This window comes from Leuciscus leuciscus (assembly GCF_965113295.1).
Source record: "Leuciscus leuciscus genome assembly, chromosome: 21".
Lineage (NCBI taxonomy): Eukaryota > Metazoa > Chordata > Actinopteri > Cypriniformes > Leuciscidae > Leuciscus > Leuciscus leuciscus.
Window position 1 is genome coordinate 23,740,150 of NC_138745.1, and position 25,176 is coordinate 23,765,325.

At 36.7% G+C, this 25,176-nt stretch overlaps 1 protein-coding gene and 1 long non-coding RNA gene across 4 annotated transcripts; one reads left to right on the top strand and one right to left on the bottom strand.

Moving 5' to 3' along the window:
• Positions 1-405: 405 nt before the first annotated feature.
• epas1a (endothelial PAS domain protein 1a) lies at positions 406-25,085 on the top strand. 3 transcript variants are annotated; one of them, XM_082151748.1, is made up of 16 exons: positions 406-722; positions 7,357-7,547; positions 11,107-11,258; positions 11,401-11,485; positions 12,844-12,962; positions 13,056-13,258; positions 14,913-15,019; positions 17,394-17,541; positions 17,619-17,836; positions 18,716-18,930; positions 19,207-19,317; positions 20,725-21,137; positions 22,078-22,204; positions 22,299-22,413; positions 22,504-22,659; positions 23,706-25,085. In XM_082151748.1, the coding sequence occupies exons 1-16, from the start codon at positions 697-699 to the stop codon at positions 23,855-23,857; spliced, it is 2,538 nt and encodes an 845-aa protein (XP_082007874.1). In that variant the 5' UTR covers positions 406-696; the 3' UTR covers positions 23,858-25,085. The 3 variants fall into 3 exon arrangements, with proteins under 3 accessions (XP_082007874.1, XP_082007876.1, XP_082007875.1); XM_082151750.1 differs by having other exon boundaries at positions 11,116-11,258; XM_082151749.1 differs by having other exon boundaries at positions 407-722; positions 22,302-22,413.
• LOC309485126 lies at positions 10,047-11,100 on the bottom strand. Its single transcript, XR_014201070.1, has 2 exons — positions 10,473-11,100; positions 10,047-10,309 (listed from the first exon to the last, which is right to left on the bottom strand). It is a non-coding gene; the product is annotated as an uncharacterized lncRNA (long non-coding RNA).
• Positions 25,086-25,176: the final 91 nt, after the last annotated feature.

The window sequence follows — 25,176 nt, forward strand, 5'->3', positions numbered from 1 at the left end:
AACAGGGTTAAAGGGGATCGATTACATGTTTGTTTACATACTGGTAGAAGCCTGTCTTATTAAAAGGGAATGGCTCCAGGACAGAGTTGAACTAAAGTCAAATTTGATCCAATTAAGTCCTACTCCTGGAAAAGACGCTCTACATTATTTTTCCATGGTCGACGGTCATGTTTGCTTGTTTATCCACGTTTAAAGATTAATATTCAGCCCTGGTGAATTTTCGCTCATTTTGGATCCATCTTGAGCACTTAACATTGGATTGCCGATGTCTGTTTAATACGCGACTTTGAAACTGAACTTTTTCACGGCCAAATGCGCACAGAACTCGCGGAGCGCGCATGACGTGTGACTGGGAAACCAGAGTCTCGGGATCGCGCGCTGGAAGGCAGCCGGTGGATGATAAGTGCACCAATCAGTTCGCGCAATAGAGCTGATAGCACGCGCAACACAGGAGTGGCGCTCACGAGCTCTTTACCAGCGTCCGGTCAGTCAGTGTCACTGGAGAGCTAGTGCGATCCTCGGCAGTGTTCTGAGACTGCACTAACTACTCCGGTCATTACTGGAAATTTCATGAGAATGGACATTACGAAAACTAAATAAAGGCATTTGTGAGAATTATACGCGTTTTTCTTCTTTCGGAAAAGTTAAGTGAATTCATTATACGCAGGACAAGGTTGTCTTCAGCATTGGCGCATCATGACAGCCGAGAGAGAGAAAAAAAGGTAAGTCGCAAGAAATCATTTTATTACTGCTTGAACTATCAGTTATGAATTTACTTTTGTTGTTTACCTTAATTTGAGATTCTCAGCTGAGATTTGCAATAATACTGGCTCCACAGCGAAACAAACTACTGTTTTAGCCACATATTGAATTAAAGGATTCCTAATCTCACTGGTGTTGTATTTGAACTGATATTCCCCCTCCTTTATATATATTTTAACATAATCTCCCCCTTAATTTTAGTTTCTCAAGACTTTGATATTAGTGGAGAGGTCCGCGCGGAACCTATTTTTGGCTCGCTTTTGTTAATGGACTCGTATAAATGGCTTGAAAAGTTATTAAAATGTCATCACCAGAGTTGCATTGCTACTAAGAAATAACAACGAATGACACACTCGCTGTATCTCAATAATTCTACGGGTTAAAAAAGATTAGATACAAATAATTATGTTGCAATCATGATTGGACATGTTCAAAATACATTCATTATATAAAACAAAACAGTTTATTAAACAAATTGATCCTCAGAGACTGTCAGACTGAGAATAAAAATAACTAATAATAAATAACTACCTGTTGAATTTAAATATCATACTCTGAAAAATATTTTATAATAAGCATACGTTTTTTTGTTTTCATCCATCATCTTTTCTGTAATTTCTGCTCATTTCATGAATTTCTAGAGCTCTTTTTTCTTATTTAGTAATTCAATTCAAAGTGGTAAAAAGAGTGCACTGAACTTAAAAAATTAAGGCAGCAATTAAACAAAATTTTACAATATTTTTTACATATTCAGATTTATTTCAGAATTGTAGCTATTGTGATATTTTCTCTAACCTGAGTAACATAATTAACAATTTTAAAAATCTTTATTGTGTTTGTTCTTTTGCAATATATTGTTTACAGTACAATCCGTTTGGACAATCATGCTAAATTTAGACGAAAAGGTCAATATGAAGTAGTGCAAACATTATGAAAAAGTGTTTTGTCTTTTTTTGTCTGTAATTCACCAACTACTTCTGATAATATCTTTATCAGTTTGATCTTAACTATTACACTAATACATACTAATACATAATTTAATAATACATAATTAGCAATAAATAATACATGTATTTATTGCTGTTTTCCAAACACATTTGGGATCAAATTCACATGACCTATAATTATATCCCATTTCAATATTCTACTCAGACACTGAACCCTCTCTTTCACTGTCCCATCCTCCGGTCACACGTCTTTATCCTCCAAGATACAAACCCATATAAGAATATCAGTTGTTAAAAATTTGCATTTGTTGCTCGGTGTAAATTGTGACTTGGTGATCTGCTTGGATGACATTCTAAATTCAGATATTGCCAGATAGTAAAATAAACCAGCACCGGCTCTCTGATGCTAAGGCATATTGAAGATGGTTATATGTTCCTCCATGTGTTTCTTGCTGGCTTGTTAACAGGAAGGTAATGTTCCAATTGAAGCTGAGTTGATCAGATCAGGGCTCACCTCTCTTTTTAATATGGACAGCGCGAACAGGCCATGATGTGTCCCTGCTCTGGTTGCTTCCATCACTTTATCCGATTCTTATCTCTTATCTGGTTTGTTTAACTTGCTCTACGAGTTTCATTAGCACTGTGATTTACTGTGATGTGTTTTGTAATTGGTGCCAGTGGGGTAATGTAATCATTTAACTCTGTTTTAATGACATACATCACAGCTTGGCTGCACAGAAGCAAATTGCAATATAGTACATACACAATAGGATTATTCTGACACCCATGGGTTCAGTTATCATATTGTGTTTAACACTGATTCTTTCATTGGTTTATTAGTTGGGAAACTAAAGGTTGGCCATCTCTTTGAGGTTTGGGAAAATAGGATTATCTGTAGTGAATGGCTGCTCTGTACAGTCTGGCTTTTGGCTTTCTGTGAACTCTGGCCTAATCTGGTTGCAGAGAGAGAGATAAAGGGAGGAATGGGTTCACGTCGGCTTGCTAATCACATGATCTGCTCCCTTTGACAGGTTTTGCCTTGGTTGTACGTGAAGACGCCCGAGGCAATAGGTGATAGTTACAGCTGTCTTGCCATTGTGTTTGCAAGGTCGTTAGGAGTCGTGACAGTTCTTTAGATCCTTTGCTGAAATACAGACTATTTTTGTGTCAAACCTGTTGAGAGTCTGATTGACACTTTTAATGTAAAGAACACTGCATGTTGAGAACAGGCGGGATGAGCTACATAGCTGTCGGTCTTGTTATTTTGTTCTAGTAATTCCACAAAAGGTGAAAAGATTGTAAAAGAGGGGACAAAGAAGTGAAAACGGCCAGCAGGCCTCTGTCTTCAGGCTATACATTGACCTGTAGCGCATCTCTAATTCAGAAGTTATTTAGCCAGCTAATGTCGAAAGCGTTTGCAGCGTAACTGGGGGTTGAGGTCAGCAGCTGGACTGTGTGGGAACAGAACTCAGTAGCCTAGTAGAGGGCAGAGGACACAACTCCCCTTCATTTGAAAGATTGAATCCAGTCTGAATGAGGCCAAAGGGTTTGTAATAACTACATCTCAGCAGAGAGATAAACCTTTACGCTCAGCTCACATCCAAGGGCTGTTTGGGCAGTGTAGATCTGGATTGTTTTACTGAAAAAATAAGTTAGGACTCGGAGTTCACACATTAGGTGATGGTTTCTGATTTCAGCTGGCTGTGAGAGAAATGTTTCTATATGGTTTAAAACAAAAACCACTGGAATGGTCAGATATGTTTTTGTTATCATAAATCAAGTCTAACATGTTATGGGCAATATGCATAATGCTGATGGGTTTTTTAAGCATGTTAACTCTCAAAAGGTAGGTTACATCGATATGCCAGTAAAGGTGGCGACAAGTGACAGTCTTAGTCAATGTTATCAAACCCATATTGAGCAATCTCTATCAGTCAATCTATATTATTCAGTCAATCTATATCATTCACTCAACAGATTCATTCGGAACACTTATTTATTCAGGAATAAAACAAATAGCTTATGACTACTGTCTTTATGAGCGAGTCACTGAATCGTTTACTCAACCAATTAGTTTAAAATACCGATTTCTTTAGAACTAAACTTCGCTATGGTGTCTTCTTGCAGATGTGCAGGAGTTTATTCTGTTTTGACTTCGTTAGTAAATTACTATTTTCGTTGATGTATAACAAAAATAGGCAAGGTAACTGGCAACTTGTCTCTAAAATGTAAGTTACTACAAACTTCTAGTTTGTTGAACTTGCTCTTGCTTGTGTAATATTGATTACTATATTATTATAGATTTGTTCAGTTATGAAATGTGAATCAAGTGACATTTCTGGCATTGGTAGGTGTAACTGCTTTCAAACTCAAGAGATCCACTTGGGTTCTTTGGAAAAAAAAAAATAGTTTCTATTTTAGTTTATAATGTTGTCTGGTGGTGTAACGATCACCAGTGAGAGTGCCCGGGTTAACCATCAGAGGGCACTCCAACCCGGACAATCACCACACATCCACATACTCCATTCCCCATAATCCTTTGCCCAGACCATCATCCATTATCACATTCACCTGCGTCTCATTATCCTGTTTAGCTCACACTATAAAAGCCTGATTCAATCTGTTAGTCTCTGCAAAGTCTTGTATGTGTGTCTCACTGCAGTATTTTTGTATCCTGTTTCTCTCATGTCCTGGTCCTCTTGATTCTCTGCCTTTTCTCACTTTGCCTCAGCCTTGATCTTTTATTGCTTGCTTGGATTGTTTGTTTGTGTATGACCCTTGCCTGTTATTTGGATTACGTGTTTGGATTACCCTGTTCAATAAATACTGCATTTGGATCCTCAACCTTCTTGTCTCAAAGCAATTTGTGACCGGTGGGTTCATGATTTTCCATGCATATCAGAATTAGGGAACAATGAGCAATGTGCAAGCAAACTGATGCATTTAGCAAATTTTGTAGTGAACTGCATTTTTAAATATAAAGCAAATAATTTTTTTACATGTACAATATCGTGCAGTTTGTCTGTTATCTCTTGTGCTACAGTTAAATTAAAATGGCCTGCTATTAAAAAAATGTCCTTGACATATGATTGACACTTGCATGAATTTAAGATTTGGATAGTTTCCAGGAAATGATAAGAGATTAGAGCATTTGTAAAAGGCCATATGCTGTTAGAGATTGTCTGGTAGCTCTAGATTACATAAAATCATTTCATTATAGTGTTTTGCAGTGTAGTTCTCTATAGCTGTAAATTAATTATATAATTTATTGTATAAGCGCTCGAGCTTTGGAAGGACATCATGCAGAATGTCAAGGAAAACAGTTTCTCCTTTCCCCCCCACAAATGAATGTATTGAACATGTGAACTCTGTATGAGTCTGCATTATCTTTCCCCATTTATTTAACCATTGTGTCTGTATTTTTAGAGCTGCACTTGATTTCTGCTCGTCAAAACCTGACGAGGTTTCATATATGGTTGGAGACAGAAGGCAGTAACTGTTTGGGTTGAATTGGAAGTTGCCATTCCTCATTTAGCCCTGAGAAAAAGCAGACAGAAAATTCATGTTTAATTCCCATTGGTTTGACATCTGAGTAAAAACAATCAGCCATTTTCTGTGAGAAGTATCCATAGTTACTATTACAATGACAAATTTTTTTCTGAAAATGGGGGTAGTGGAAGGGCATAAAGGGGGCATGTTGTGGTTGCCAAATATGCTGCTGTATAATAGAGGGCTGATTATCGCATTCCTGCACCCCCGCACTGTGCTGTGCACATTTTACAAACACTCCCAGAGCCGGGTTGACCTGAGCCGGGGAATGGGGGACCCACACTGGGAGGCAGCTACTGGAATTACACCGCTAGATCCTGGTCTCCCACAGACACTGAAACTTAGTGCTGCATACAGGCCATGCGTCATGTGTTGGTATCTGTGTTAGTGTGTTGTTAAGTGACGCATTAGAGCACTTGTGGTGTTTCGCCAACAAACAGTGCTGTGGCTTGGGTTTTGTTTTGAGGGCACAGTGCACTGTGGCACACCACACTCAGAGGCCATTGAGAGTTCACTTTTCTATGCCACGCTCTCTTTCACACACTGGCAAGCCACAAACCGCAGAAATCTTTCACCTGGCAAGATAAATGTTCGTGCATTTTTGTTTTCCTTTCACTCTCATTTTTACATTTTCAACTTTAGGTGAACTATTCCTTTAAGTTGTACAGTTATAGATAGAATGCTATATACACTACCATTGAAAAGTTTACAAAATATCTACAAAGTCTACAATCTACTAAAGATTTCTATTTCAAATAAACGCTGTTCTTTTAAACTTTCTGTTCATCAAAGAATCATGATTTTTTTTTTTTTTTATCATGGTTTCCACAAAGTATTAAGTAGCACCACTGTTTTCAGAATTAATAATAAATAAAAAAAATAGTTTAGCATCAAATTAGCATATTAGAATGATTCCTGCAAGATCATGTGACATTGAAACCTAGAGTAATGATGCTGAAAATTCAGCTTTGCATCACAGGAATTAATATTAAAGTAGAAAACTGTTACTTTAAATTGTAAGAATAATTCACAATATTACTGTTTTTACTGTATTTGTGATGAAATAAATGCAGGCTAGGTAAGCAGAAGAGACTTCTTTCAAAACTATTTAAAAAATCTTACCGACCCCAAACTTTTGAACTGTAGTGTACTTGACTGTCAGGTTAAACGTTATAACATGCTCAAACAAGCTCAAGATAGACATCTGCATGAGCCTGGCCCTGTGACCTGACCTGACCTGACCCAGCCCGATTTGACTGGTACTGTATTTCATTTATTGTGTCAACTTTTAAGAACAAACTATTCTTGAACCTGCAATGACTCAGTTTTTTTTTTTTTTTTTTTTTTTTTTTTGCAAGTGAGTAAAATAAACCCTCTGCATTGATTCTCACAGGTGTGGTTTTTGCAATGCTTTTGCTTTGACTCAAAGAGGACGTCTGTAGTTTCAAAAAAAGTATGCTCAAAATAAAACAAAATATTTTGAATAATAGTTTATTTTTATTAAAATGGACCCAAACTTGTCCCAAAATCTGGCAGTTTGTAAACCTGGGCTGAGATTAAGAAGCACTTCCGCCAGTTTTTGTTTGGTCTAAAAGTAATTTTTAATTTTTATGAAGATTTACCTTTGCACAGCGAAATTTCACGGGTGAAATCCAATCATTTCAATCGTAATCCGTGCAATCTGGTATTTCAAGAGGACGGAAACATTTTTACCTCACAGATTTTGCATCAGGTTCAAGTTTGGTGAACTTTGGCACACGAATTTGCCATGTTGACCAATAAAAAGCTGCCTGGTTTAGAAGTGACCCCTGCATGACCAGTGCTTCATTTTTTGTTAATAGACAAGACTTTCTTTTCCCACAAAGTTTCCCTACTGTGACTGCGCCAACAAAAAGACAATCTTCAATCAAAGTTAAAGTTCATTGTTTTACTGTCCTTCCCACATAAAAAATGTATTAAGAACTATAAATAATGTAATGTACAATTAATGTATGTGAGTATCTAATCACCAGTTTAAAAACATTGACTGCACACAGTATCTAAGCTGAAGCTCAGCCTATAGGCTATGTTGTTTTCATCAGCCTCCTCTGTTTTCCAGGCATCCTTCAGAAAGGCGCAAGGAAAAGTCTCGTGATGCAGCACGCAGCAGGCGCAGTAAAGAGACGGAGGTGTTCTATGAGCTGGCCCATCAGCTGCCGTTACCCCACAGCATCAGCTCTCACCTGGACAAAGCCTCCATCATGAGACTAGCTATCAGCTTTCTGCGCACACACAAACTCTTCAACTCAGGTACACAGCTACACAAATATTTTTGTGCATATTCTATCTGTTGGATTTTCATTGGATTTGCGTATTGTTGTTATTGCTTTTGTTATTTTTCCAAATTTTGGCTTATGTTTTTGATGGTCGACATTGTGATTTTGAAAAACATTAACAAACGGGCTGGTGAGGATGTTGAATAGGAAGTTCTGTATGTTGTCACCTTGGTTGCTGCTTTACAAAAAACAAAAAATGGTTGTATTTATTATTTCCAAATTTACAGTAGCTGCTGTTCAAAAGTTTGGGTTCTGTAAGATTTTTTAATTTTTTGGAAAGAAGTTTCTTCTGCTCATTAAGGCTGCATTTATTTGATCAAAAATACAGAAAAATAGTGAAATATTACGACAATTTATTGTCGGTTTCATTGTCATTTATTTAAAAATGTATAATTTATTTCTGTGATGGCAAAGCTGAATTTTCAGCATCATTACTCATTTCAGTGTCACATGATCCTTCAGAAATCACTCTGATCCGGTGCTTAAGAAACATTATCAATGTTGAAAACAGTTGTGCTGTTTAGTATTTTTGTGAAAACAGTAATACATTTTCTTTCTTCTAACATGTTATCTTTGTTAATATTATAAATGTTTTTCACTTTTAATCAATTTAATGCATCCATGCTGAATAAAAGTAACCCCAAACTTTTGAGCTGTAGTTCATGTCTGTCCAAACCTGCATTTGGGGATGTCTTCATTTGGAAAGATATTTAGAAATAAAATAATGTTGTTTTATACTAAGAAATGGGTTCAGGTTAGTTTGTAGTTATTATAATTAGCTTTTCATAAACACTGTAGAGGTCTTTGGTGTGTCCTCATTTAGACAGCTAAGTAAACATGTTTGTGTCAGTGAAGTTGGGGTGGGTAGGTCTATGATATGTCCTGTACTCCTTAATATATACAATAAAAAATGCAGGAAGACAGACAAAGAGCACTGCACATTGTTTCCAGACTCCTGTCCTGACGCACATACATGTGTACAGTTATGTGTGCATGTCTCTGAGAGAGGGGGATTAAACAATGAAAAGGGAAGAGATGGAATCTGGTGTGTGATGTGGAAGTGGGTGGGGAAGATCGATGTGTGTGGAGAAACAGGGAAAGAGAGAGATAGCGAGATGTGGAGTAATTAGGGGCTGCTATGGTATTGTTTTCTATGAACACTGTACAGTGAATTCTTCTCACACTCTTTTCTTAGCCACAATAATCTATGTGTTGGCGCCTTGCAGGTCTGCCTGTGATATTTGACGTGCTGTACAGTATGTCCGTGGATGTTCTGTTTTATTCTTTGACTCTTGATACTGTAGGTCACCAGATTATAAAACTAGAAGCTGTATAAACTGATATGTTCATTGTTGAGGTGTGAGGATGCATTGTCATAAAATTATAGTATCACTTATAGGTGTTAAAGAGGTTGGCCCTGTCCTAAATGGCACACTTCATATGCACTTGCATATTGTGGACTTACAATGGCTGCTGCGTGTGTGTGTCCCTTAAGTCCACAAAACCGTAGGCCGTCTCCCATTTGTGTCCCATTTGTCATTGTAGGTTTCAGAAGGGTGCTCGATGCGCACTTTAGCCTGAGCATGCAAGCTCCCCTGCAGACTTATACCCGACAGTCAAAGTGACATTACGTCAAAACGTGTGGACTTAGACTTAGAGGAAGATTGTGAGGGCTTAGGGTTCCGTTTGGGACAGGGCTGTTATGATTCTCATCTAAACCATATCTCAGTCGTAATCTTTCTGCCATAATGAACTTTCCTCAAAAGGAGTCATTGGGGCATTATATTATATCCTGAATTACTAGCAAAGTCCTTCTGAAGATGTGAATCTTTGAACCCTCATTAGCAAATGGCCCAGGACAGAAAAGCCAAAGAGGATAATCTCCTGTCAAAATGAAAAATCACAACTCATATCTCTTTAATAACTGATTGACCAAGATGAAATTGGGAGCAAATGGAGACTTGTAATCAAATTTCCAGCTTCTCTTTTGTGTCTCATTTTCAAACGGCTCAGTTTTCAATAGAAAGTTCTGTAAAGGACAATTCAACAGTATTAAAATAGTAATAGAAGAGGATTGTCTCTTATAGGGAGATTCACAAATGACAGTGGTAAACATGTCAATTGTGTCTCCTAGATCGCAATGAGTTTAAATGAAGAGCAAATGGACACTTTTGTCAAGTCTCCTGCTAATCAGATTTTCTCATTTTTGAGCTAAAGAAAAATTGCACACATTGTTCTCAATTTTTAATGAGCTTAAACATTTAAAATCGAATTCTTCCGAGACCAATTGATATGAGCTAGCCAGATTAAATGTATTGCCCCATGCTCTTACTGTAAATAATCGTATTACTTATTACGATCACTCAAAAGTTGGGGGTTAGTAAAACAATTTTTTTTAAATGTTTCTTATTTTCATCAATGCTGCATTTATTTATTATCACTAAAAGAGTATTATTGTGAAATATTATTGCAATTTACTGTGAAATAACTGTTTTCTATTTTAATATATTTTAAAATGATATTTATTGTGTGATAGCAAAGCTTAATTTTCAGCATCATTACTCCATTCTTCAGTGTCACATGATTCTTCAGAAATCATTCCAATATGCTGATTTGTTGCTCAAGAAACATTCCTTATTATTATGATCAATGTTGAAAACCATTAGTTAAAAAAAAAAGGACAAACTGACCTCAAACTAAACATACTGTAACTTCCTGAGACATGAAAGAGCAAGCCTATTTACATTTACATTTATGCATTTGGCAGATGCTTTTATCCAAAGCGACTTACATTGCATTATCCTATACATTTATACATAGGTATGTGCAATCCCCTGGGATCGAACCCACAACCTTGCGTTGTTAACGCAATGCTCTTACCACTGAGCTACAGGAAAGCCTATCAGAGAACCTTGTTTACAACCAGAGGCATAAATTATTCTTATGGAGATGGACAGAGGCTGAAAATTCTGAGTTCTTGGGTTTGGCTGAGAGTCATAACTGTGAAGTATTTATAGCAGCAGAACGAATACAGCGGGGCTTGAGGTGGGAGCGCAGACATGGACCACCTGCTGATACCTAAACGCACAATGCGGACACACAGTGCTGATGTCTGAGCAGGGTCAAAGCCTCAGCGCTCAGGACCTCAGTGCCTGATCTGAATGAGTATGGGAGGAGGTCTTATCTGCAGGGAAGCAGACATGAAACTCACAGCATGGAGCCTCACTTTAATTATTTTCTCAAGTTGTTGATTCTTTTCATGGCATTGTGTACCTCAAACATCCCCTCTTTACTGATCAGCTGAATAGCTCGTTTTTATTCCATGTTACTGTGTGAATTACTTTTTAATTGAATTTGGGATGTTGACTTTTTTTGTGAAGCAAAATGGTACAGGATATGAGTCTAAGTGTGTGATTGTGCCTTGACATTGGATTTGGATTTGTTTTGATAATTTGCCAGTGTAAATTACAAAAAAAGACCCGATTTTACACTGCACAGACACACATACTAAGTTGTCTTGTCTTTTGTCCCAGGCCGCACAGTGCAACAAACCCGGTACCAGGATGACAGCCAGATGGACAGTCTATATCTGAAGTCTCTGGAAGGCTTTGTTGCTGTGGTAACATCAGATGGGGACATGATATTCCTTTCAGAAAACGTCAGTAAATGTATGGGCCTTACGCAGGTGAGTCTCACCTCATTTCCTTTATTCTTAGAAGAAAAGCTTAAATTCTTTATTCTTAAAGAGAAAACCTGTAAAAGCCTTCTGTTACTTCATTTATAAAGGCTGAGCATTTCATTTTACTTGCCTCACAAAACATTATCAGGTGGAACTGACAGGCCAAAGCATCTTTGACTTCACTCACCCCTGCGATCATGAAGAAATTCGAGAGAATCTCAGTGTCAAATCAGGTGAGCATTTTTTGGATACACTGTTACCTTTAAAACCAAAATGGCTGAATCTCCTAGTCCTCTATCTCTGGGTGTAATTTGCCATGAAGATGTCCTTTTCTGATTGCACTTATCGCAGTCAGGATGTTACATTTTGTACATTCCTGTGATGGTTCGTGTGAAGACAAATCCACTTTTTTTGTTTTTGTACAGTCCAGCCTGTAGTCTCTTCTGTAAAGACTTGAGGGCTATATTTTTTCCTATCTACAGTATCTATACAGTATATATTATTTTTGTATACATTTATTTATCTTTTTTTTTAAAGAACATGTTTTCTGTGTTTGTTTGTAGGACTGCACAATTTGGACAAAAAAAATAATAATTCAAATGATATATCAATTTGAATATAATTCAATAATAATAATAATTATTATTATTGTATTAATAACAAATTATTATTATTACTTATAAATTATTATTATTATTAATAAAAATTAAATAAATATATATATTATTAATGAATTATTAGTAATAAATAATATTATTAAATTAAATAAGAACTAATTTAATATTTTGTAGTAATATTATTTCACTGTCAAATAAAATAATAATAATTCGATTTTACAGCACGACTGATACGAGCTGGACTAATCCATAGTCATAAACAAGGGCAATTGTTTTACTCAGTTTTATTATTTTCATTCGTTCATTTTGTTTAATTCAATTACTTACAGTTTAATTGCAAATATAAAAAAGATGTTTGGCTTTAAAAATAATTCGGGACTATAGCCATGCAGGACAAGAATTATTCAGTATCCGTAATTATTTTAGACGATGACAGGAACTCAGCAGACTTGATTTGAATAGTTTCAGTGCTAAACATAGCTTTGTGAATTTTATACTTTCATGTCATTTATTGGCACCAAACTTTGTGTGAACTCTGGCCCAAGTTTCTGTAAATTACCATTTCTGTTTGCACACAGACACACACTCATAATGACAGTAAGTGGGCCTTTCCCACAGCAAATGTCCCTCCTCTTGTTTTATCTGTCTCTCACTGTCTCTTCCTCTAATCTTTCATGAGCCTGTCACCTGACCTGTTTAGAGCTCTTGAGCAAATTATGTAATTTTCTTGCCATTTCATTGGCCGCTTGGAGATAATTCCTATGCAATAGCCCATAGAGCTCAATATACTGTAGTTAAGGTTTCGACAGACTGATTCAGCTTCGGTTGAACTTTGCACCTGGCATCCACGACCCACTGACAGAGCAAAGTCCTCTGAATGTGCTAGAAAAAAAGCTTTATGGCCAACACAATGGTCAATTATAAATACAAAAAAGATTTTTAAGTATATATCTTAAGAGGTGTTTAATTGGCAGGACCTGTGTATGGCAGAAGAGGTAAAGACATGAGCACGGGCAGAGATTTCTTTATGAGGATGAAGTGTACGGTCACCAACAGAGGTCGCACTGTGAACCTTAAATCAGCCAGCTGGAAGGTAAGAATGCATAAGCATATCATAAAGCTTAATGCATGCGTACACATGCATGTGCTGTCAGGTAAAACATTGTGTCGCCGCTCTGTCTTTCAGGTGCTGCATTGCACGGGGCATCTGCAAGTGTGCAGCAGCCGACCCCCTCAAGTCCTGTGTGGGTTTTCGGAGCCACCCCTCACATGCGTCACTTTGCTGTGTGCGCCGATCCCACACCCCTCTACTATCGACACACCTCTTGACAGCAAGACATTCATGAGCAAACACAGTATGGACATGAAGTTTATCTACTGCGATGAGAGGCAAGAGACTGTTCACTAATTTGAGTGTGAATGCACATGTGAATGTGTGTTTGTGTATATGTGTGTGGTGGGCCCAAAATATATCTGAAGCTCTGAACACAATACACAGTGTCTGATGTATTTCCTATTGAGACAGGACTTTTGTGTAGAATATATCAAAAGGACAGTGATATTTTAATCATTTTTTATTTTATTGACATTAATTTATTAGCCACAGACATTTTTTTACATTCGTTTACAGCCATTGATCATGATTTGCAGTTGGTTTTAGAGGGAGGGACATATTCATTCTAGAGAGCATTTGATTGGACAAATATCAATGTAGTTCAGGATGAGTCATACTGTATTTATTTTCTGAAATATTATATGTGTGTATCTGCTTATGCTACCATTCAAAAGTTTGGGGTCAGTTTTATTTTATTTTTATTATTTTTTTGTTAATACTTTTTTATTCAGCAAGAATGCATTCGAATTTTCAATCAAATAAATGCAGTCTTGGTGAGGATAAAAGACTTCTTTCAAAAATATAATCTTACTGACCACAAACCTTTGAAAGGTAATGTAATTTTGTGAACATTTAGGAGTACAGTAGCATATGGATCGCCACACATGGACTATCAAAGCTCTCATTTAGATTTCATTGAAGATCACTGTATCTTTGGTAAACAGTGCTGTTTTTCGTTTTTGCGCTTGTGTTGAGTGCATGTAAGCAACATTAGTGAGCTAATATGTGTGTGTTTCAAAGGTCACTATTGGGAACTCTTATCCTGTTGTGCTACTACCTGCATTGTTATCAGTGTGTGGTAAGGGAGAGTGATAATGAGCTTTTCTTGTTTTCTTGCTACATTTCTTGAAAGCTCCTAAGGGGCACTATTGACTTCTCTAACAAATCTTGCATAACAAACCAGTGGAGTTAATTTGTCCCCTGGCAATATGGGGCCGGGGCTGCTCTGAGTGCCTGGTCACCCATCTGTACACTGCAGTGGGTGTGTTGTGGAGAAGGTTAACATCTGAGGTCAGATATTTGCATGCTTCCATTTAATGGAGCTTATTATTGACCGCACGGAGTTCATTAAAAGCCCATACTAGAAAAGGAAATGAGAGGAGGCTACTCCTGAGAAAAACTGGAGGTTCAAATAGAAAGAAAATAACAATTGCGTGAGTTTGAATGGAGTATTCAACATCACAAAAAATGATGTGGTGAAGATATTGAGCATTGCAACAAATGCGTTTGTGATTAATAGACAAGCCCACATCTGCTTTCAATCTAGCATTTGCTACAGTGCTTCAAACACAAAAGAGGATGTGGCCTTTGTCTTTTGGAGGCACTGTGTTGATACGTGTGTGCTGTTCTGTTCTGTCTTTTAATCCAGCAAACAGACATCAAAGATAATGATCAGACAGACCAAGTACGACTCTTTTGCACGAGAGATTTATAGCTCCAATAAATAAGGGTCCTGCTTGTAATCATTTGTTCTCACTAAGCTAAGCAGAGAGTTTACATTGGCTTCCAGCAGCACAAGTTTGATTGCTTTCACTAGATGTAATCAACAGTCATGAATCTTGGTTAATGATGGCTTCAGTGCTTTAATTCAATCACACTTTGTTTTGACGGTTCCATTAGTTTTATTCTTGACTTCTCTTTGTGTTTCAGAATCAGCAGCTTGATTGGATACCGACCAGAGGAACTTCTTGGCCGTTCGATGTATGAGTTTTGCCATGCTTTGGATTCTGAAAGCATGACAAAGAGCCACCAAAATCGTGAGTACCTGTCTATATCCAACTAAAACAAAGCCAGGAAACACAAAAACATTAAAAGTCGGATTTTGTGTGGTCCTTTTCTGTTTATACATGAAACAGCTAAACAGATTTGAATTGGAGATGCCAGTCTGAACAAAGCCATACAGCAAACAAAGTGTTTGATCCATTCTCTTTACCTCCATTTCCTGCACTGGATCAAACACACCAGAAACAACGCAGTAGCTTATTGTGTGAATACCGTTTTGGCTAATTTACCTATATCTTTTAAGCAATCTTGACTTCGTCCTGAAATGACTCACAGTCTGGAACAGAACCATGCCTCTCATCTCTGTCCATGGGTAAACTACGTGAGTTCAAAACCTTGAAGACCTGTGGTGTTCCCATGGGCTTGATGACTGAGGGAAACAGATGTCCCGCCGGGCTCCAGGAATTGTTGAGGGATATTTATAAACTGAATGGTTGTTGCATTGCATTATTTATTTGCTTAGCAGATGCCGTAGACTACGTTTAATGTTTTCGGCCACTTTACTTTGGCCTCCTATCTTAAACCTACCATATAGTTCTAACCTTAAAGACTATTTGGGAAAAAAACTACATTTTGTAGTGGATTTTTATATATGGAAGCCCATTTTCGTTCGTAAGAAAAAACGTGCTTTGGTAAATCATAATTTTGATATAAAAAGTCACATGACCTAATTACGAGATAAAAAGTTGAATTTATAACATAAAAACTTTAAAAGTCATAACTTAGTATATCATATTTATGGCTTTATCCCATAATTTTGACTTTTTATATAAATTCCGACTTTTTATCTTATAATTATGCATTTTAATCTCATAACTATGATTTACCAAAGCATAATTTATTTTCTTATGTGATGGAAATGGACTTTCATAGTTATGTAAATCCATAGCTATGTTTTATTGATTACATATTGATTTATTTACATTATTTATATTTTTTATGTATTATCTCAGGCATAAGCAGTGCATCAACTTTTTATTTTACAGGTGCAATGAGATTAGTTCCCTCACATACAATAGCTTGCAGTTTCATCCTAAACCACAAAACGAATCCACTGTTTACAAATGCTCCTGTCAAATCTGTTTTGAATGTGATTTTCTTTTTGTATATTTAGAGGACACTGATTTGATTGTTGTTGCCACATTGAGGCTGAGTAGATGGCCTGAATCCCATTATATGTCCTTTGACTTCATCTATAACAACCCAAAAGCTCTCAGATTTGCTCCTTTAGGATGGCCCACATGATTAGCTAGTGCATTAGCGGCTAACAAGCCTTTGAAGTGTGCAGCACCTCTGTTCTGGTTCCTCTGATGTCTTTAATCCAGATCAGTGCTCTGGTATTCTTCACTAGCCTCTTCCAGTGATAAGTACCTGGAGTATTACCTAATAGTAAGATCTTTTGATTTGAAAAATGACTACACTTACATGATCTGCAGTAATGGACCTTATTCAAAGGCTGTATTAGGTGTAAGCCATTTACATGGTGTTACATTTTAAAACTATTCAGTAACACTTTACAATAAGATCTCCTCTGTGAACATTAACTAACATGAACTAACAGTGAGCAATATATTCTTGCAGCATTTATTAAACTTTGTTAATGTTAGTTAATTAAAATGTTCATGTTCGTTCATAGTACATTAGCTAATGTTAACATATATGTCTAACTTTTGATCTTAAAGATGTATAAGTAAATGCTGAGATTAACATGAACTAAGATTAATAAATACTGTAAGAAGTATTCTTTACATGATGCGGAGCCTATCCCAAATAATGTCTAACAAGGAAATAATTAATTGTGTGAAAACACAGAGTTGTATTATGGTTAGATTTACTTTAATAATCCATCTATTACTCCAGGTCTGAATATGGCCATTGAAATTAATGCAATCATGTTGTTCAATTGCAGTGCTTATTCTGAGTATTGTCAATAGTCATATTAGTTGAATGCATGTACGTAAATGTCCTGGCTATTGAACCTAAATGGAGATGTTGAACTTTTTCATGACCTTTAATATCTTCATTTTATGGAGGATTATGAGTGTGCGTTTTATTTACACTTTATTTTTTATTTAATTAACTACATGTTTAAGATGTCTAAACACAACACACACACATATATATACTATATGAAACTATTTAATAAAAATTGTGTACAATTATTTAAAATGTTTGTTACATTTAAAAATGAAATAATAACTTATTATTAGATGCCTGTCCAATGGAATTTTTAACTTGATTATCAACTGATGAAAAAATATATTTGGCATAAATATATAGTGTATCCATTTATTATTAGTTACATTTAACAATTTAGGCCATTCCCTCTTTTTCTGTGTTCTTCTTCAGTTTGTAATAAGGGTCAAGTGGTGAGTGGCCAGTACAGAATGCTAGCGAAGCAAGGGGGCTACGTTTGGGTGGAGACCCAGGCAACCGTCATCTACAACAACCGCAACTCCCAACCACAGTGCATCATCTGCATCAATTACGTCCTGAGGTACTGTATTAAACGATGATATTAAATGATGATATTGATACTTATGGTACTGTTCTCACGCTGTTGTTGTATTTCAGTTCTGTTGAGGAGCAGTCCCTCATCTTCTCCCTGGATCAGACGGAGGCTCTTTTCAAGCCTTACCACATGCGTAGCATGGGAGAACTGTTCAGCCAGGGTGGAGCTTCCTCCGTTTCAGAAGCTCAGGACATTCTTTTCACTAAGCTAAAGGAGGAGCCTGAGGAGTTAGCTCAGTTAGCGCCCATGCCAGGAGACGCCATCATCGCCCTGGACTTTGGTCAGAGCGCCACCCGGCACTACTTTAACCATTACCCCTACAATACCTTCACCCTCTTCACATCCTCAACCCCCGATTACAAAACTACTCCCATCCTGCATGCATGAACTCTTACTCCTTCCCTTGGTTCTCCTTATTCTACCTCACAATCACAACCACACACATACACTGCCCAGGTCATAAGTTGCGGCAGACGTTGTTGTACTGTAGCTCAGTGGCACTGTAGCTTGGCTTTGCTGCAGGGTACGCAATATGTGACGAAAATAAAAGGAAGCTTAATCTTTCTGCTCCACAGAACATAAGCATCTTATGGCTTAGCGTTTGCTTTAGCATAAACAATTTTGTATTATTAAATACAGTTTTTGTTTGTTAGTTTTTTTAATAATAAAAGTAAATGATATTTCAACATCACCTGTGTTTTTGAAGGTTTACCAATGACAGCTGGCAGTGTTTGTGTGTTTATTACCCTCACCACGGGGCTATAATGGGTTTACTAATTTCACTTTTCATCACAATGCATGTCTTTACAAGTAAAACCACTGCATGTAATGGAAATAACCACCTAGTGACCCTTTCAACAGTTTTAATTGTTTTTGGTGATGGCTGAGGTTGTTTTTAACATCCTAATTAATTATGTTACCATTTATTCTCATGTAACTCGCACTCTGAAAATGAGCCAGATCATAGTCAGCACTAAACTTTTGCACATTGTGTTGTTTAAGGTGTGTATATCCACTGTTAGTTGATCTTCCATTGCTCTAGGCCTATATGTAGTAATTCTATGATACTGCATCTCATTTCAGTTATTTTTATCCCACATGTTGAACTGTGACGTCAGAGGCATTGTTTTGACTTGTGTCGCGTCCAATGCATTTGCAGAAAGGCCAGAGTTTGAAGAACCTTCTTACTTCTCCAAGTCCACCAAGCTTCCTGTGGTGGGACCGTCATGGGTTGTGGACACGCCACCTGATGGCAGTCCTGATAGAAACCTGCCCAGCATTCCATCCACCTTCACCGTACCCCAGGCGCCTCCTGCGGGCAATTGCACGCCCTGTACCACACCCTGCTTGAGTGGCTGCAGCAGTAGTTCTACAGTACGTCCCATCCCCATTTGTGACCCCATCAGGACATTATCATCCTGTTTTTCAAAAACAGTCATTTAGTTTTCATGGTCATTTATGTTGCTTTACCTTTAAGATTTCTAAATTCTAACAATTAAAAATGTTAAACAGTATGTTTTTATAGAACATTGAAATCTCAAAAGATCAAGGAAAATTGGTTTCCTCTTAACATGACCTCTTTAAATAGTGATGTAATTATGATTTGTTTTACATGTTGGTGTTTAAGTGGTTTAATGTGTGTGTCTGCAGCCTAGCAGTCCAGTAGATTACTGTGGCAGTGGAGAGAGTGATCTGAAGGTGGAACTGACAGAGAAGCTATTTGCTCCTGAATCTGTAGCAACAAATCCCACAGACTCTCAGGTGAGTGAGGCATTTCATCCTTAATAGTTCAGATGACATCCAGATTCTACACAGTTTCAGTCATAGTCTTTGTCTTTTGATATATCCTTTAAATTGAGTACATTTTTTGTCATATTCATTCATTTAGACAATTTGACTCTATTTGATTACAATGAAATATAACTTAAATGAAGTTTTATGTAACAAAGTTCAGGAGGAGCATGTTCAGGTAATCATCCAATCAGCACAAGAAGAAGCCAGTATAAATAAAGCCTTCCCTTACCTCCTGTCTCATGACTAATTTGTCAGCATCCCGCCACCACCCCATCACCTCACTTTCGGCTGGGTCTACTCATAGATACCTATGAGCTATACATTCATAGGGGGGAGTACTCTGGGGTCGGGCCGAATTCCGAGCTCGGAGCCCTCCCCCCGGACAGCAAGCCAAATACGCATTATAATATTACATCAGATTTCATTAACATGTGAACTCGTGAAGTAAACAAAAAACTGTAACAGACCATTCTTTAACAATGTGAGTTGCACATTATGACTTGCTTGTAAGTTCAAGTTCAGCTGTTCATTCACTTCAATGCCTGTGCAGATGCAAGACGTACAGTAATATTACATTTACTTCACTGTAAAAAAATTCTAACCTCTCCAAGTCAAAATTTTCTAGTGACTGGTCACATCTAAATTTTTTAATTGGCCCAAGTGCAATTCTTGTAGCAATAGTCTGTTAACATTGGCTCAATGAGAAATAATACGTCAGACTAATTGAAAAATTTAGATGTGACCAGTCACTAGAAATTTTTGACTTGGGGATGTCATTTTTTTTTACAGTGTTTGTGGAGATGGCTGATTAGTTGCATATACACTACTACATATTTAATTAAAAGGAAATTCATACTTTTATTCAGCAAGGGCACATTAAATGGGTCAAAAGTGACAGTAAAGAAGTTTACAATGTTTAAAAAATTTTCTTTTGAACTTTCTATTCATCAAAGAATCCTGAAAAAAATGTGTCAATGATTTCACAAAAATATTGAGCAGCACAACTGTTTTCAACATTGATAATAATAAGAAATATTTCTTGAGCATATTAGAATGATTTCTGAAGGATCATGTGACACAGAAGACTGGAGTAATGGCTGCTAAAAAATACATTTGCCATTACCGGAATAAATTGCATTTTAAAATATATTAAAACAGAAAACAGTTAGGCTATTTTAAATTGTAATAATATTTGACAATATTAAAAAATTATTATATAATAATATATAATGATATATCAGCTCTTTCACCCCAATTCCTGGCATACTTATTACTGATTTGTTCAGAATTTTTCTTTTTGCATTGCAAGAATTTTTTTTCACATCAAGTGTTTTAAATGAATATTTGGTTGACATGATATCTAACTGTGTGCAGTTGGACCTGAGCGATCTGGACCTGGAGACTCTTGCTCCATATATCCCAATGGACGATGAGGACTTCCAGCTGCACCCCGTTTGTCTGGAAGAGCCGGCGCCTGACACAAGTCCAGGCCTGAGCAAAGCCCTCCAGAACAGCTTCAGCAGTGTAGCTGACCTCTTCCAGCCCCTGAGTCCATTCCCTCCTGACAACAAGAGCAGTCCTCACACGTGTCCAGACACGGCTCATGTGCAGCCTTTCCAAACCGCACCAAACGTCCCACTCTCTTCTGAGGAGGGTAGACAGAGTCTTCAGTGGCCCCCTGACACACCCTCACAATATCAACGCACAGATATTAGATGCATGGATGACAGAAACACAACAGATCCAGGACAAACATGCAATTTCACTGCTGTACTGCCACAGCAAAGGTGAATAGAGTTCATCATTCCCTAGCACATGCATTTTATTTTGCAACACATGAACTAGGCATCAATGATTAACTAGATTAGGATTTAGTGCAAGTCAAGCAGACAGCTGAATGGGGTTTTAAAACTTTTTGATGAAAGTGCAACCAAATATAAAGGCAGCTATATATTTTTATGCATAAAGACCCATTTATACTCTGTGAGAAAATTGTTGTTTGCAATTTAATTTGTTTTAATATATTTTCATAGCACTTAAGCCAAAAGAATAAAAAATATTATCTGGAAAATATACTTTGTTTTAAATTGCATTGTTCGATATACAACAAAAGAGACTTTTGAGTTCAGTTAAAATTACTTTGTATAGCAATTTCCACAATTAAAACATTGTTCCAAAGCCTTACAGAGAATACTGTTTTGATGAAGATTAATAATTTTTTCTAACCTGTGGACCCTAGTTTGAAAACCCCTGCTTTAGAACAAACACCTAATCAGAAAATTTTAAGGAATTTCAATGCATTCCTGCCCTGTACATACACTAATGTTCAAACATTTTTGAAAGTCTCTTTTGCTCACCAAGGCTGCATTTATTTGATAAAAAAAAAAAAAAAAAAAAACGTAAAAACAGCTATTGTGAAATATTATTACAATTTAAATAACTGTTTTCTATTTGAATATATTTTAAAATTAGATTTATTACTGTGATGACAAAGCTGAATTTTCATTATTTGACAAAGCTGTCTGCCATTCATAGTAATATGAGTACACTGTCTGTGTAAATCTAAAGTCTTTGATTTAATGCAACTATTAACTATTAAAACTATTATTTTCTTTTTCTTAAAAAAAAAAAAAAAACTTTAATGACCCCAAACTATTAGGCAGTATTGCACTATAAATATGGTCATAATGTTCATTGATGGATTTATTTTCTTCTTACTATTTTTAGGTTTTTTGAGAGCTTTGCCCCTGTACAGAAAGGCATGAGCATGGGACAGATCGCTCTCCACAACAACTTCAAACGGAAGCGGCCGTCAGAGTTCGGTTTGTCATGCTCTTTCTCCGACATCCCGAAGGTAAGCTCTCAGATCTCAATATAGACTAATGTAAATGAGTGAAGTTTATATAGTGATACCAAAGACGGAATATCAACTTAACATGCGTGTTCAGCAGGTGGTACCGCCTCACAAGTCTACAGATGGAATGCGAAAAAGGATGAAGACGATGAACGTCGACAGCTGTGCCTTCTCTGTCAGAAAGTCTCTCAGCACCAGTGTGCTCACAGGTACATCAGCTGTCTCTCTCTTTCTATCTTTAGTTGTTTTCCAGTGTTTCAATACCCAAATTTACACACTCCGTTGGTCCTTCTTCATAGACAAATTTCCATGCATGCAAAGTGGATTGGTTGCTTGTCACGGCTGCAGTCAGTCTCTCAAAGGGACCTCAGAGGATCTCAAACAGCATTTCACTGAGTCATTCTGCTCTCCCAGTAACAGACAATACCACATGATGCCTTCACACAAACACTCAGGTCAGTCACCAGCCCTTACAGCACAAACCAAAATATTACCAACACTTCAACAGTGACAAATATTAACAACGTGATTAATATCTTGGCAGCATCGAAGGGATCATTTAAATAAAATAACAGTTAAATAATTTTACATTTTACATTTACATTTATTCATTTAGCTGACGCTTTTATACAAAGCGACTTACAATTGTTATATATGTCAGAGGTCGCACGCCTCTGGAGCAACTAGGGGTTAAGTGTCTTGCTCAGGGACACATTGGTGTCTCACAGTGGATTCGAACCCGGGTCTCTCACACCAAAGGCATGTGTCTTATCCATTGCGCCACCACCACCCATTTTATTATTTACGCACCCTCATATCATCCTGAACCCGTATGACATGTTTCTTCTGTAAAACACAAAAAGAGATGTTTAGGAGAATGTTCACGCCAAACCGTTCAATAGTTTGGGGTTGGTACATTTCTTAAATGTTTTCGAAAGACGTCTGTTCTGCTCACCAAGGCTGCATTTATTTGATGAAAAATACAGCAAAAACAGTAATATTGTGAAATATCATTACAATTCAAAATACCTTTGTTCCATTTTATTAAGTTTAAAAATTTATTCCTGTGATGGCAAAGCTGAATTTTAAGCAGCCATTACTCCAGTTTTCAATGTCAAATGATCCCTCAGTAATCATTCTGATATGCTGATTTGCTGCTCAAGTAACAATGCTTCTTATTATCAATGTTGAAAAAATGTTGTGGAAACAAAATGTATTTTGATGTATGAAATAGAAATAAAAAAGCATTTATTTGAAATGCATTTACATTTAATCATTTAGCAGACGCTTTTATCCAAAGCGACCTTATAAATCTTTTGTATCATTACTGTCTTTACTGTCACTTTTGACCGGTTTAATGGGTCCTTGTTGAAAATCCTTGTGTAAATATTCCAGATTTCGGTAGTCATACAATAGATTTGTGAAGACCAGACCCGAATTGGACCAATTGTTTCGTTATCTATGTGACATTTGAGTTACAGGTCTCTTTTATTTTTGACAGGCATGATAAGTCAACTGTTGGGCCCATCCTTTGACTCGTACTGTCTGCCAGAGCTGACACGATACGACTGCGAGGTAAACGTGCCTCTACAGGGAAACTTGCATTTGCTTCAGGGCAGTGACCTTCTGAGAGCCTTGGACCAGATCAAGTAGACCCAGAGCTTCTTCAGCGATCCATTCACCCAATGCTTTTTCATCCAATCTTTGTCTGTATATGCTGTTGTCTTGTATGCATGTATTATCAGCCTTTATTTAGACCTATTTGTACATTTTCCTTTAACATCTGTGTGATATTTTAATATATATTTGAAAAATCTGATTGTTACTTGTTTAGAATGTGTTCGGACGTACCACGTTCTGTGCTACTATCTCAGACTCTAATATTGTCTTGTGCCTTCAGATGCTAAGTGTTCTTAATGTTTATGGTCAGATTTACCAGATTCACTGTTGCAGATTTTGCTATGGATATGAATAACAACTTACTAGAGCATATACAAAATATAATATTATATATAGTATAAAATAATGGTAGTTTAATTTGTAACTTATTCATTCAGCTTGGTATACAAATACTGTGTTTATATAAGTCAAAGAGAGTTAAATGTTTTGCAAAAACTATTGCCTTAAATATTTGCTTCGAATTTGTACCAGCAACAAATGTGGCTTAAAACCGTGTCTCTCGGAAATGTGTCTGTTTAGAACATTATCAGTGGAATCTTATGCCTCAACTATCCCGTCAACACAATCATAATGAGAAAAATGCTGTAATAAATGTATAGTTTCCGTCATTTAAAGCACTTTATTTTAAAAGATGCAAATGGAAGACCAAAATGAAAAAGCCCCAGTATAGTGGTATGTCTTGGCCATCTTCTCAGGCCCACCAAACACTAACCCTACTCTATAATATCTTTTTTCTTTAATAACTGAATTGTAAATTCAAAATATTATTTTCTTATACAAACATATATTGTGTCTACATTAGATGAGGTTAGAGTTCTATGCTCCGGATCTCTGTAACACGTGAAAAAATGTTTGTATTTGGTGTTCAGAAGTGCCTTGGTACTTGGTCTTGTCTACCTATCAGTAGACAGAGATGAATCTATAGCTTTCTCATTTACAGTACATATCTAATATATACGGTTATTCGATTTTGTATTGTGTATCACCTTCTTGTGATGCATTGGGGTTTCTGTGTGTTTCTTAACCAAATATATAAAGCTAATTTTATCTTATAGTTTTCGAGAGAGTCTGTGATTGTTTGTTCTCAGGATAGTCATTTAAAGTAACAAGCATTTGTATTCCAGTCTTTCTTTGTAGCATTAAAAGATATGAAAGATTGCATTGTCTAAAGCAAATTAAAACGTAAATGGTGCTACTTGCATATCATTCTCAGCTTATTTCCATCCTCACCTGTCACCCTTCTTTTATGAGCACAGATCTGAACTTAAATGGTTGTAATTCATTAATGCTTT

Bases quoted from the DNA above. Each gene is read 5' to 3' on its own strand.
- epas1a (XM_082151748.1), top strand. From the start codon at position 697: ATGACAGCCGAGAGAGAGAAAAAAAG. The intron at 11,259-11,400 runs GTGAGTCTCACC...AAACATTATCAG, and splicing joins AATGTATGGGCCTTACGCAG to GTGGAACTGACAGGCCAAAG. The intron at 18,931-19,206 runs GTACGTCCCATC...GTGTGTCTGCAG, and splicing joins GCTGCAGCAGTAGTTCTACA to CCTAGCAGTCCAGTAGATTA.